We start from the raw sequence: 13,770 nt of genomic DNA, 5'->3' as shown, positions 1-13,770 counted from the left end.
AACTTATGCTTTGCCTTTTGCCAACAAAAGCACCTTGACGACCTTTCCATGAACAGTCATGTTTTCCCACATTTCAATGCAGCAATCAGCCTGATCATATTAGGTTAATCGTAAAAGGAACAATTTGTTACCAACACTTGCATTTCTTTGGAATAGTCTCTTTTATTACTAAGCTTAAATAAAGACGAATTTGTTTGTACAAGATCAGAATCTACTACATCGACGCGTCCGGCGTCCCGCTGATGTCGCGTAGTGAACATAGTACAAACATTTCTTAAATGTGGTATTAAAAATAGAGGGTATCGATGGGTATCGAGAACAAAAAGAATTATTTCAGAATTTCTCAGACTTAGACACAGAGCGCATCTGCGCATGGAGATCGTTGTGAAGAGTTGTCACTTTTCACAGAGTAATTGGTATAAATTCGAATGTATGTGTATAATCTTATAATATTATAATATGATACATTATATGTATATCATAGCTTTAATAAATATCTATCCACTCTCTCACCCATCTCTCACCCAGTTCCACTTCCAGCAGAGCTGCTTCCAGTTTGTTTGAGCGGTGAGCGCAAAATATGGCAATCAGGAAATGACAACACAGCATGTATTCCCGCCAAATTTCTTTATCCACTATTCTCTTCTCCTTTGAGGCTATCTGTTGCTTCTCTACATCTGCTGGTGATTGGACCTGTCTATTTGATCCTCGCCGTTAAGTTGTTTGTTCCTTTAACTTGTCGAGGTTTTTACTTCAGCCCAAATTTTGTTGTAGTATCCCGTGCTCTGTGATAATTGCCACGAATCATGTCGGTAAGTGTCGGAAATTCTTTTGAATCCCCACACTGTATACTACTGGTGATCAACTTCTTGATAATTGACAGGATTATAACATAGCTTCACCCCCACCAATGAGTGAATCATCTTTGGAGCCTGCCACTCCATCCAGCCGTAGAGCAGGAAGAAGAGTTAGGCCCCAATCACGAGCCTCTGCTACAAGTGTTGAAACTGGAATTACTAATGCAGGAGCAGCTGGCTCGGTTGCCGATGATGAACTACCAGAATTTGATGATGAACAGGATTTAGGTGGAGATGATGATGACAATGCAGTTTTGGAAGAGGATGAAGATGAAGGAGAGGAGCTTTTTGGCGATAACATGGAGGCGTAAGGATTCATTTGACATGACAATTCATGCTTTAGTTGTATTTTCTTTTTCAAATGCTAATGTCTTGTAACAGAGATTATCGGGCCATTCCTGCTCTGGATCGTTATGATGGAGGAGAGCTGGATGAATCTGATTATGATGCTATCTCTGAGTCAGGTCGTAGGGAAGCAGAAAGAGCAATGCGAAAAAGAGATCAAGACATGGGTGTTGGAGACATGCGAAGAGGATTGTTCTATGGCAAGTTTTTGGCATTTTGAAAAATGTCTTGACAATAATTTAAATGAATTGTTTTGTTTAGATGAGAGTGATGATGATGATGAGAGCCGTCCGGCAAGAAAACGACGATTGGCCGAACGTGCTGCTGAAGGAATGGAAGTGCAAGATGATCAGGTGTGAAGATACATTGTTTTACATTTAGAGATCTTGGCTGAATTCTGATTTATATTTTTATAGGCAATTGAATCTATTGAAAATTTGGAAGACATGCAAGGCTATTCAGTAAGTGAATGGGTGTCACTTCTTGCTCCGCGGATGGAGATCCTCAACCGTTTCAAGAACTTTTTGCGAACTTACACAGATTCAAAAGGCAACGCGATATTTAAAGAGAAAATTCGGCACATGTGTGAAGGTTTGTGATAATTTGCTAAAAGTAAAATATTTTTTAAAACTTGCATTATTTTCTGCCGGTTCCAGAAAACAAAAGTAGCTTTGAACTAGATTATAACAAGCTTGCATCTGAAGAGCATGTGTTGGCCTACTTTTTACCTGAAGCACCACTCGAAATGCTGGCCATCTTTGACGAAGCGACTAAGGATATTGTACTGGCGATGTTTCCACAATATGAACGAATTTCTAAGGAAATTCATGTTCGGATTACTGATCTACCTCTGGTGGAAGACATCCGTTCGTTGCGGCAGTTACATTTGAACCAACTAGTCCGTACTCACGGCGTCGTCACTGCACAGGTAAATTTTTCGCCCTGTTATAAAATTTGTCTTAAAATTCGGGGATAAGTTCCAACTATTTGTTTCTTCAAGACGGGAGTTTTGCCACAGCTTTCAATCGTCAAGTACGACTGTAACAAATGCTCATATGTTTTGGGACCTTTCTCTCAATCACAAAACAATGAAGTGAAACCAACGTCCTGTCCAGAGTGTCAGAGTACTGGCCCTTTTCAGGTAAGGCCCGAGTTGTAATTTTTGTAAATTTCTTAATTGCAACCTTAAATGTGCAACTTTTTTCAACTTCATTTTCTAGATCAATATGGAGCAAACAGTATATCAAAACTATCAGAGAGTTACAGTCCAAGAAGCTCCTGGTAAAGTGGTTGCTGGTCGTCTTCCACGAGCAAAGGACGCAATCTTATTGGGAGATTTGTGTGATACCTGCAAACCTGGTGATGAAATAGAACTTACTGGCGTCTACACCAACAACTATGATGGGTCGCTAAACACTGCCCAGGGATTCCCTGTATTTGCTACTGTTCTGTTGGCCAATCATATTTCCAAAAAGGACGGAGATGCATCGACTCGTTCTTTAACTGACGAGGACGTCAAAGCAATCATGAGTCTCAGCAAAGACGAACGCCTTGCTGAACGTATTGTCGCCAGCATTGGACCCTCGATCTACGGTCACAACGTAAATACGTTTTCTCCATTGGTTACATTTCTAGAAAAGCATTAAAGTCAAAAATTCTTTATTCTTACAGGATATCAAAAGAGCTCTTGCCTTAGCTTTATTTGGAGGGGAATCTAAGAATCCCGGTCAGAAACATCAGGTGCGTGGTGATATCAACGTGTTGCTTTGCGGTGATCCTGGTACCGCGAAATCTCAGTTTCTGAAATACGTGGAGAAGATTGCTCCACGAGCCGTTTTTACAACTGGCCAAGGTGCTTCAGCTGTCGGTTTGACAGCTTATGTCCAGCGTTCACCCGTTACGCGTGAGTGGACATTAGAGGCCGGCGCCCTTGTTTTAGCCGATAAAGGTTTCTGTCTCATCGACGAGTTTGATAAAGTATGCTAATTGTTTCTTTTTAAAATGTTATATTGATGTCACTTCTCATTCCATTTTATTTTTTTGGCTAGATGAATGACCAAGATCGTACTTCTATTCACGAAGCTATGGAGCAGCAAAGTATTTCCATTTCAAAGGCTGGTATCGTAACTTCTTTGCAGGCTCGCTGCTCTGTCATGGCCGCCGCCAATCCGTTAGGTGGACGCTACGATCCGTCTATTACTTTTTCCGAAAACGTAACAAATTATTTTACGATAATTCTGTTCGAATTCAGTGTCATTCATTGCTATCTATTTTTGTAGGTTGATTTGACAGAACCTATTTTATCACGTTTCGATATCCTCTGCGTTGTACGTGACACTGTTGATGCCGTCCAGGATGAATATCTTGCCCGCTTCGTCGTCAACTCGCATATTCGGCACCACCCAAATGAAAATGTGTCAGATCATCAAGTACATTGCTTCATCTATTCAAATTTTTCCATCAGAAATTTTTAACTCGATTTCTCTCCATCCAGGAGGAAAGCGCTCCCGTTGACATCAACGATACGAACCTTGCGGGAGTAGACAAAATTCCTCAAGATCTTCTCCGAAAATATATCACATATGCTCGTGAAAAGATCCATCCAAAGTTACATCAAATCGATCAAGATAAGATCGCTCGTATGTACAGCGATCTTCGAAGAGAGTCGATGGTAAGTTTTCTAAATTCATCTTCAATTTCAGTTACTGCAATTGTTAAGGTTGAACCTAATGTTTCGTTTTACTGTAATTTGTGTCTTGATTTCATCGCTGCGTAGGCTACTGGCAGCATTCCTATCACTGTTCGCCACATAGAAAGTATGATTCGAATGGCAGAAGCACACGCTAAGCTCCACTTACGTGAATATGTTATCGATGACGATGTTAACATGGCCATTCGGGTCATGCTGGAATCCTTCATTGATACCCAAAAATATTCGGTCATGAGAACAATGCGAAAAGTAAGTCGTTTTTTCTTCTCTTTATTTTTGAAATTCTAAACTATCCCACGAACTCACGATGACATGTACGTATCTTCCCATATTTATAGACGTTTGCCCGTTATCTGGCCTACAAAAGAGACAACAACGAATTGCTCTTCTTTCTTCTTCGCCAGTTGGTACATGAACAGACAGTTTATTTGCGCAACCGTTTCGACAGTGAGCCAGACACAGTAGAGGTTCTAGAATCTGACCTCGTTGATCGGGTATGAATTAATTGAAATCATTATCTCCATGTAAAAAATATTCGACTTATTTGTTCATTTTTTAAATTTGAAGGCTCGCCAGATCAACATACTTAATCTCAAGCCATTTTATGACAGTGAGATTTTCAAAGTAAATCGGTTTACTCATGATGCGAAGAAGAAAATGATCATTCAGACACTTTGAGAAGACAAGCATGTAAAACGATTTTGCAAAATTAATGGTGTCAAGCAATTTGCCCTCGAGTGTAGATATAATTATGTCAAATTGCAAGTTTCGCGCGTTTCCTTTACCCTCTAACAGAGCGTGTTTCTGGCCAGCATTCATGAAATAATACATCGCTCTCTTTATAGTCTTCTTTTTTTTGTAACATTACCAATATTCACGGGACACAACGGGACTTGGATTCATGCTAAAGTGTTGTATGACTGGAGCGATGCCTGGGGAAGTTACGAAGATGGCTTACAGCAAACTGATTGTGGTATAAACTGGTATGAAACCGATGCAAAATAAACCTGGATGCATTAATTTTTGGTTTTTCCAATGTGTAGTTCTGGGGAATTTTGTGTTGAAATTTGCCGGCTTGTTTAAGAGTGGTAGTGTGCTAGAGTGTGCTCGAATTTATAACGAGTTTCATGAAGTTATTGCAATGGTTCAGCTACATAACTAAAAAGACAACATCACTAAAAACCAGTTTCTAAAAAAAAAAACATTATAATGTGAAAGGAAAGTAGGTAAATTGATATTTAGAAAACTTTGAAATTGTATAGATCAGCAGTCCAGAATATAACTTGGAGCATACAGTGTAGTACCAGGTACAGTGGTACACGGAGAGATGTGTGGCAGTTGGGATTGAGAAGTCTTCGGCGGAGGTCACAAATACCACTCTCCCATTTCCTCACTCATATCTTTGGTTTTTTCTTCTCACGGAATTCTGTGTGACATCCTGTTGTCTAAAAATTTTAAATCAAACTTAAACTGGTTTTCTGTTAAGTTTTTTCCTCCAAAAGCCACCTGTGGTGATCGAAATGGGATTAATCGAAACAATACGCTTTCGCATTATTCCCTCTTTGTCTTCTAACTGGAAAACGTACGTGTTGGTCCTTCTGCCGTTAATCCTTCTGCCATTACCAGTGCTAGGCAATGGAAAGGTAAGTGGTACTTGAGACAATATTTAACTGTGAGCATATGAATTTATTCACTTACATTACTGGAATCTTAAGCAAACTTTGCGCAACGCTGCAGCCAAAAATAGTAGCTATTGTCCGCTATTGCCCTCGGGAACTCAAAAGCCTGTAAATTATTATGTCATAAAAATATTGTCGTTTTTATGTATGACTGTAGTAATTATGACTTAAAAGTTGACCGTTGCCAGTGGTCAACAAAATTTGTCTCAATCAGAAAGCGCAGAAACTGGTTTTGATAAAAGAAAACTCGTTCTGCCGGAAACGAGTGGATGTCAGCATTTCATATAGTCTACGCGCTATCCAGATTAACAACTCCTGCTCTTTGTATAGTATTTTGCAAACGAAAGAACACGAAGGTTAGACTACTTGCCTAAAGCGATTTGGAAAAATAAAACTTAATAATATATATTTTCATTACTGAAAAGTTTTAAAATTATTTAATATGGATGAACGGGAAATTAAAGAACTGAAGTACAGTTCAAAAGCTTTAATGGATTGTTCGACCTTGAAGGTGGAATGCACCCGCATTCTAAGACTCAGTTAATGTATTCTACTTCCATTCGTAAGAGTTAGAGCATGATTCATTCCCGTCCCTTCAGTCCTTCACCACTATTTTCTATTTTCGTTACTATCCCAAAATAAAAAAAGGAAATACAAAAATACATAGAACTATCAATTAATTTTGGTTTTGATTGTTTAATGATATACGATTTAAGTGGTCCATCGTGTATATTTTTTATTTAGTCAATTGTAGATGAATTCAACTAGTTTAAAGAAAAGAACGAATATTTTAATCTGTATAGGAAGCACGAACAGGCTATGTAATCATCATAATGGCCATTTACTGGATGACTGAAGCTTTACCTGTACCCATCACGAGTTTGCTTCCAGTTGTTCTGTTCCCTCTGCTAGGCATAATGGATACTGGAAAAGTTTGCACAGCTTACATGAAAGTAGGAATTGCAAATATACACGAAATAAATTGCGTCAAGCTAGATATTTAATGCAACAATACAATTTTAAAATTTCGTTTTACGCTTCTAGGAAACAAACATGATGTTTATAGGTATGTTCAAATTACGCATTCAATATAATTATCAGCAATACCCAATCATTTATAGTTTATACTATTATAAAAGTAGTATATATATATATATATATGGTGTATATATTGGTACACTTCAGTAGCCTATTTGCATTGCTTGCTGTTTCTTTTATTTATTTATATTTGGCTCATAGGAGGCTTGATGGTTGCTCTGGCTATTGAACACTGCAATTTACATAAGAGAACGGCCCTAAGGGTTTTGTTGCTTGTTGGCGCTAGCCCTCGATGGTTTGGATAGTTTTGATATACTGAACTTCTTTCAAGAATTACACTTCTTAATAAGAATTAAATTGATATTATTGGTTCAAAATATAGGTTGATGTTAGGTTTCATGTTGGTGACAATGTTTCTTTCTATGTGGATTTCGAACACAGCTACTACTGCCATGGTAGGCTTGTCAATATACTCTTTTGAGAAAACCCAAATACGACGACAAAAACGCAAAATATTTGTATTTATTAACTAGATGGTTCCGATCGTTGAAGCTGTCGTTGAAGAACTGTTTAAGGTTTTCTTATTTTTTCCTGAAATACATAAATTTCTTTAATCTGTTAGAGTAAGTAAAACAACAAGAGGATGGCAATAATCACATGGTACACGTTTTTTTTAACATGAAGGAAAATGAAGGAGTGAACGCATTCCGAGAGTCGCCAGTTACTTCGTTTGAGAATACATCAGTCGACATGAATCTTAGTTCCGAAAATGTTGATTGTTGCATCGATACTGTTGGTTCTATAGATTCCGTCGCTGATGTAGGTAAAAGTTGCCTAGAACTGACACCTTCTGGCCGTAGGAGGTCGGTAGTATATACATAAATGCGCTTCATCTTCAAGCCTAATTCACTGCAATCACTTATGCTCTTATTTTACAAATTACAAGTTGTTACTAGTTACATTAGAAGAATTAGAAAAATTTCAACTAACAGCAAAAAAACTGGCTCAATTGGACTAAACTCAAAAAAATTGGACTAATTCGATTTCATTTACTTTATACTAGCAGTTGTAATTGGGAAGAATTACGAGATGTTGTATAACATGTTTTACTTTCTCATGAAACAGCACACATAATCCAGAACACAAGAAGAAAATCCGCAGCGGTGTTTTCATGTCGATTGCATACGCTTCTAATATTGGGGGAACTGGGTCTCTGATTGGATCGGGTCCACAGTTGGCTCTAAAAGGAATATTGAATGAGTGAGTCGTTGATGATCTTTGCAATAGCCAATAGGATATGCTAAGATGTTACAGAATAGTTGATAGTTTTAAACAATGGATTGTTTTATTGGAACATATTGCAAATAATGTTTTTTATTGCAAAAAAAAGTATTAATTGTTAAGCGAGTTCTGTTAATACTAATTACTAAAGAATAATAATTGGTACAGTACCCTCATGAAGTTTGGAAACATCGGCTCATTCGCCATATGTTTCCAAGCTAAAATGTATGTTACTTTAAGAATTCTAAAAAATTCAAATATGTCAATTATTACTTGAAACTTGCACAAATGGTAGACGACATAGTCGTGTACATTTGGACAAAGTTTCAAATTTTTTAAATGAAACGCTGATTTTTGCCGTTTGTAATTTGAGGATTAGTTAAAAAAAACCCATACTAACCCTCGAGTTTTTCAAATAGTGCTGAAAAGCCGAGTCAATCATTTGAGAACGGATGAAATCTAAAATTTCCTTTAAATACGAAACTAAAAAAACAACGCCTTTTTTTTTAAATTAGTGAATACTGAAAGACCCTAGCTTACTTCACATCAAACTTTTGTTATATTTCAAGTACATTCCTGTGAAATAAATAATAATTTTTGCATAGGTTATATGGGCCTGCTCCTGGATTAAACTTTGCTTCGTGGATGGCTTTTAATATTCCAGGAATGCTTATCAATACCTTCCTGGCATGGATTTGGCTTCAATATCTGTTTATTGGATTTAAACGGTAAATATCGGTAAATATAGTATTAGGGATACATCTTGGATAAAGACTGACGGGTGTGGCACGAAGACTTCTGCTACCTTCGACACCGGCTACAGGTGTCGTTTTCTCATATCTGTAATACAGCACCCACGACCTAATGTTCATTTTCAAGTTACCTTTTTTCTGCTTTATAAAACCTTCGTTTCTTTCATAGAACAACAACCGACGAAGATGGAAAAACAAAAGTCGTTAAAAATTTGATTAAAAAAAAGTACGAAGAATTGGGTCCAATGACCTTTCACGAAATTGCGACTCTGATTCTATTCATTGTGTGCGTTTTTCTTTGGTTTTTTCGCGATCCACAGTTCATCACTGGATGGTCGGAATATTTACACGCAGTGTAATTAACATAAACACTTAAATATTAAGGAGAATGATAGTTTTGACAATTTTTTACCTTTTATCATTCGGCAGAGAAGTAGACGATGCGACTGCGGTAATGACAATCGTTATGTTTCTTTTTATTATACCAGCAAAGCCAAAGATTTGGTGGTTCCGGAATGTAGGAGAAGGTGGCGTATTTTTTAAATGATTATTACAAATTATAGGCATTAGTCAGTTTTTAATCACGTACATTTATTTATTTTTTATAAATTCATTTCTATTAGTGACTCAATTTTCTGAATCTTGTTCCGCACTTTTGGAATGGAAGTACGTACAAGACAAACTACCTTGGGGAGTCGTCCTTCTTCTAGGTAATATTATAAACGTTATGTAAAATTGTAACGAAAATAAATAGTTTTGATTGATTAAGGTGGTGGTTTTGCCATTTCTGATGCGTCCAAAATATCCGGACTTTCTACTTGGCTTGGAGCTCAGCTTTCTGTTTTGAGTGTCCTACCTCCGTTCATCATTATGTTGACCATTTGTATAATGACTGCCGCCGTAACTGAAGTGTAACAAAATAATCTTAATTTGATAAAATTTTACGTTATGATTTAACAAGCCGCCCACCACTCATTAAGACCGTTAAGGGAGTTTTGATTTTTCGGAAATCATCGTTAGGGATTTTAAAAATAAACAAATAGTTGGGCTTTGTTCAAAAGTTTTCGCTAAGTGGATTGGTGAAAACCACAATCTTCTAGCTATTGTAGTGGGGGGTAGCCAAAATTTTGATTTTTTTCGGTTTTTGTTGACGCAATTGACGAGAAAACTGCCACACCTAAAAATAGTTCGATTGTTTTAAAATGATGGGATAGCCCGCTGTCTCAATGAGTGGTGGACGGCTTGGTAAAGAACATATTGCTTATATGTTTACTAAGAAATTTTATCATATTAACGGGTTGGTTTCTAATCCCTCAATAAAACTTTAATGCAATGATCGATTAATAAACTAGTAATACATTTAAGGGCGTCTAACACGGCTACGGCAAATATCCTTTTGCCCATTCTATCTGAAATGGCAAGTATTATATGTAAAAATCATCCATTTTCATAAAAAAGTAAATATTTTTCACGAATCTTTAAACAGGCCAATACCATACAAGTAAACCCTCTTTTTCTCATGCTACCTGCTACAGTCACATGGTAAATAATCTATTTATTATTTACTGAAGTTATCTGCTTTTACTAAATGCCTGTTTGATTTAGTTCTTATGCGTTCATGTTACCAGTCGCCACTCCTCCTAATGCAATCGTTTTCGCTGCAGGAAAAATGAATCAAGTAGATATGGTAACTGACAATTTTTAAATACATTTTAAGACCAATTTACACGAACGGCAACTATTACAGATGAAAACAGGATTTTTCATGAACATTATATGTGTCTTCACCATTTGTGTGTTGACAGTAAGCTATGGCAGTTTTATGTTTGGATTCGAAAAGTTTCCAGAATGGGCGCTTCCAAAGCTTATTATGAATGATACAATGACCCAAATGATTCTTCGTTCAAACCATACTTTATAATAACTATTGTTAGACCTGATTAAATAACTGGCATGGTTTTATTGATAATAAAATCTGGTTTTCTCTTGTATTTTTACAACAACGAAATCCAAAAACAAAAGTATACAATTTGACCCAACCATATTCCTTTTGGGAGATCGATTTCGACCTAATCAACTTGACATTAAAATTTTATATTTATACAGTACCTACACGAAGTTTGGAAACACGGCGAGTGTTTCCGCGCTTCTAACACGGCGGCTTACGGTCCAAAGTTTTCTTTCACCATGATTTTTTGTAGATTTTAGTGAATTGAAGTTTATCCGCAAAAGACTAGATATAAAGTTTGGAAACATCGGCGCTCGCCATATGTTTCCAAGCTAAAGTGTATACTACTTTAAAAATCATAAAAAATTCAAATATATCAATAATTACTTGAAACTTGCACAAACGGTAGATGACATAGTCGTCTGCATTTGGACAAAGTTTCAAATTTTTTTAATTAAACGCTGATTTTTGCCGGAAACACTCGCCGTGTTTCCAAACTTTGTGTAGGTACTGTACGTAAAAATTTAAATGAATGAAAACTCTAATTATATCTGTAAATAGTTTATCAATATTTTCTGTTAGTACCCAGGTAGCAAATTTGATGTAGTTTTAATACTTTTGACACTGAAGTATTTGGGACAAAAGAAAAGTGAAAATTGGACATCGTTTAGACATCAACCTTGTCCTCCAAACGAAGTTCGTTTGAACCAGAGATAAGGAGATGCGACACTGCCGTGTTAAAGCGGCCATGACACTTTTCCGCGCGCCGTCTAGCGGCTAATGCCCTCCCTTCATCATTAGCAGCCGAATTCCCAGCAATTCTGGCCCCGGCTGATTTTGAAATTTCAAGGGAAACCCTCAACTCATTACTCACTACTGCCGTATTTTTTTAATGAAAATGTTTTCTAAGTGACCGAAATCCGGAATAGCTTTCGATAATAGACACCCACAATTTCATTCGTTGTTCGTCCGAACACATTCCGTAAAAATAGGCATGTTTGCGATCATAATCATTTTTGGGACACAGAGTCACAGCAGTTAACTATGCTGTGGAGCCATATCCATAATTGCTACTGAAGAAATGGTTTTTTTGGTTCTTTTTTTTAAACATTGTATTTTTTATTATTACGCGTCTTGCCAATTTTAGGGTAGGGTATGCAATTTGAAAACAGGAAAGAAAAGAAGCAAAAAAAAAGAAAAAGGTAGTTTTTAGCTTCATTTGAGAAGAGAAACCAGTCGAAAATTATGCTAATGAGTTCATCATACAGAAAATATAAAATCTGATTTCAAATCTTGTCGCTTGAAGACAACAACTAGCAGGAGCTTGGGCCGTTTGGTGATGGGTAGATGGCATATGATTCAAGTCGACTTTCGTCATAGCCATCTCTATTTAGGAAGCCGAAAGGTTTGGGCTTTTTTCGAAGCAAATTTGGATCCCCTTCCTCCAATTCAACCACGCCTTCAAGTATACCCACGGGAGCCAATTTATCGTCTAGTGGCGATATTTTAAAACTCGGTTTGTTCACAATTCTATTGAAACAAATTGTTTCATGACGGGAAAAGAAATTATAGGGAACAACACAATGTGAGTCGGCTAAGGTGCTGATTACTATTCCATAGGAATAGAGTTTCATAGAAATTGTCGAAAAGTCTAGTCCTTTAGTTAGAGTATCCTATGTCTGTTTTAACAGGTGTAGGTTGTCAGACATGTTTTTATACAATATTAAATATTTTCACTTCATGAACAATATCAAGCAGAAGCCAGTGTTTATAATGAACACTTGGTAATATTTCTTTTAGAGCGACAACTGAAGTCTACAACATAAATGCTTTTTCTTCGATATATTCAGATATAACTCAGATTCATGTTTTTCATAAATCGTACTATTCGGGACATTTAATCTGGAAGTCAAATGAAGCTTAGAACTGCATGAACTTTTTTACAAACATTAATTTCGTAAAATAATACCAGTTTCTATTTTTTTTCCATTGTTTTGAAAATTGATTATCAAGCCCCAAAGTTAAACAAGTCAATATGTCAGGTACTATTCCACGGGCAAAGTAAAGATTTGAGATTAGATGAAGTTAGGTAGGAACTTTAACTTCTCAAAATCGTTCGTTCTCTTGAATTGCTTTATACGCGTGTTGAATCATGGATTCTTGGTCCGTTTAAGGCCGGAAGTTGGTGAATAACATCAAAACCTGAAAAATGCCTTTTACATGTCAAGCACGTGAGCCTTCATGCAGGCAGTGCTCATAACCAAACGCACCATTATATCGTATTAGGTTGCAAAACATTGCTCTGGCTGGGAAATTGGCAACACAATAAAAACATCTCTTTTATTGTATTTTTCTTCCCAGTAGAATCGTACCAATCAAATCCAATTTCAAAAAATGAAATAGTTTGATCTACAAAAGATCTAAAAAGAGTTTCTAGTGGTGGTTTTTTAGTGCCTGAGTACAGAAGAGTGAGAAACTCGTATTTCAGATGAGTGTCAAGTTCATTGTGATAGACCACAACGTAGACTCTTGTTTTGATTTCGAGTTGAACGTTCGTCGACGAACTTTTTCCTCAGATTCCAGCGCTGATGGCAATCAGAACAACTAATGGAAGACTCTACATTCTCTAGATGGTTGTTAGTTGTTTTTCTATCGAAAAGTTTTTTAAATAGTTTGTATTTTAGTTTCTACAGCAGTGCAGCGTTCCCTCTTCTTGTTGAGCGATCATTCTTACACGTCTGTCAAAATTTCACATGAGCTGGGATCCAATCAACATGGTACCGGTACATACTATAACTTTTTCATTCAGTAAAATCATGTTCAAATGCTCTGTTTCTGTTTTTTTAGACGATTTAGTGTCCAAACTGAGCGCCAAATGTCAGGAGGTTCATATAAGTTGTAGAGATCATCTGCTTTGTATAAAACTCTGCCCCAGGACATCTATATTACGCAACAGTCTGAATTCCAACGTAATATCAACACATTTAGTTATGAAATGCGATATCATCAAACATTCTTTTGGGTCATTCCATCCCAACTCGAATTTTTTCGTCGCGGAAAAAATAGAAATGTCTGATTTTTTTACAGTGTGTTCCTTATACATCAATCATGCACTGTGTAAAATATCAGATTTTTAAAAACAAACTGGAAGCTGAAAATC

At 36.7% G+C, this 13,770-nt stretch overlaps 2 protein-coding genes and 1 long non-coding RNA gene across 3 annotated transcripts; all 3 read left to right on the top strand.

Annotated features, from left to right (window-relative positions):
* Nucleotides 1-636: 636 nt before the first annotated feature.
* Nucleotides 637-4,757, top strand: LOC124320891 (DNA replication licensing factor mcm2-like). The gene is made up of 15 exons (XM_046783797.1): nt 637-812; nt 884-1,164; nt 1,239-1,402; nt 1,464-1,555; nt 1,619-1,793; nt 1,859-2,130; nt 2,203-2,343; nt 2,423-2,803; nt 2,874-3,179; nt 3,251-3,415; nt 3,482-3,631; nt 3,697-3,873; nt 3,979-4,161; nt 4,251-4,406; nt 4,480-4,757. Exons 1-15 carry the CDS (start codon nt 807-809, stop codon nt 4,588-4,590), a joined length of 2,760 nt encoding a protein of 919 aa, XP_046639753.1. The 5' UTR covers nt 637-806; the 3' UTR covers nt 4,591-4,757.
* Nucleotides 4,758-5,217: 460 nt separating this feature from the next.
* Nucleotides 5,218-10,653, top strand: LOC124320892 (solute carrier family 13 member 5-like). Its single transcript, XM_046783798.1, has 17 exons — nt 5,218-5,555; nt 6,395-6,544; nt 6,636-6,657; nt 6,831-6,924; nt 7,012-7,084; nt 7,163-7,204; nt 7,314-7,492; nt 7,755-7,889; nt 8,516-8,638; nt 8,832-9,017; nt 9,092-9,189; nt 9,286-9,372; nt 9,432-9,573; nt 10,028-10,079; nt 10,149-10,204; nt 10,268-10,349; nt 10,410-10,653. Exons 1-17 carry the CDS (start codon nt 5,433-5,435, stop codon nt 10,581-10,583), a joined length of 1,818 nt encoding a protein of 605 aa, XP_046639754.1. The 5' UTR covers nt 5,218-5,432; the 3' UTR covers nt 10,584-10,653.
* Nucleotides 10,654-11,509: 856 nt separating this feature from the next.
* On the top strand, nt 11,510-13,770 carry LOC124321302. Its single transcript, XR_006914242.1, has 3 exons — nt 11,510-13,243; nt 13,295-13,393; nt 13,458-13,770. It is a non-coding gene; the product is annotated as an uncharacterized LOC124321302 (long non-coding RNA).

Source organism: Daphnia pulicaria, chromosome 1 (assembly GCF_021234035.1).
Source record: "Daphnia pulicaria isolate SC F1-1A chromosome 1, SC_F0-13Bv2, whole genome shotgun sequence".
NCBI classification, from domain to species: domain Eukaryota; kingdom Metazoa; phylum Arthropoda; class Branchiopoda; order Diplostraca; family Daphniidae; genus Daphnia; species Daphnia pulicaria.
The sequence above is the reverse complement of the archived record's forward strand: the minus strand, read 5'-3'. Positions and strand labels throughout refer to the sequence as shown.

What these genes read in the sequence shown, in the direction of transcription:
- LOC124320892 (XM_046783798.1), top strand. Translation starts at nt 5,433, where the DNA reads ATGGGATTAATCGAAACAATACGCTTTCGCATTATTCCCTCTTTGTCT. An exon ending in CTAAAAGGAATATTGAATGA is followed by an intron (nt 7,890 to 8,515) that starts GTGAGTCGTTGA and finishes ATTTTTGCATAG; the next exon opens with GTTATATGGGCCTGCTCCTG. An exon ending in GGGAGTCGTCCTTCTTCTAG is followed by an intron (nt 9,373 to 9,431) that starts GTAATATTATAA and finishes TGATTGATTAAG; the next exon opens with GTGGTGGTTTTGCCATTTCT.
- LOC124320891 (XM_046783797.1), top strand. An exon ending in CCTCGATCTACGGTCACAAC is followed by an intron (nt 2,804 to 2,873) that starts GTAAATACGTTT and finishes TTATTCTTACAG; the next exon opens with GATATCAAAAGAGCTCTTGC. An exon ending in AATCTGACCTCGTTGATCGG is followed by an intron (nt 4,407 to 4,479) that starts GTATGAATTAAT and finishes TTAAATTTGAAG; the next exon opens with GCTCGCCAGATCAACATACT.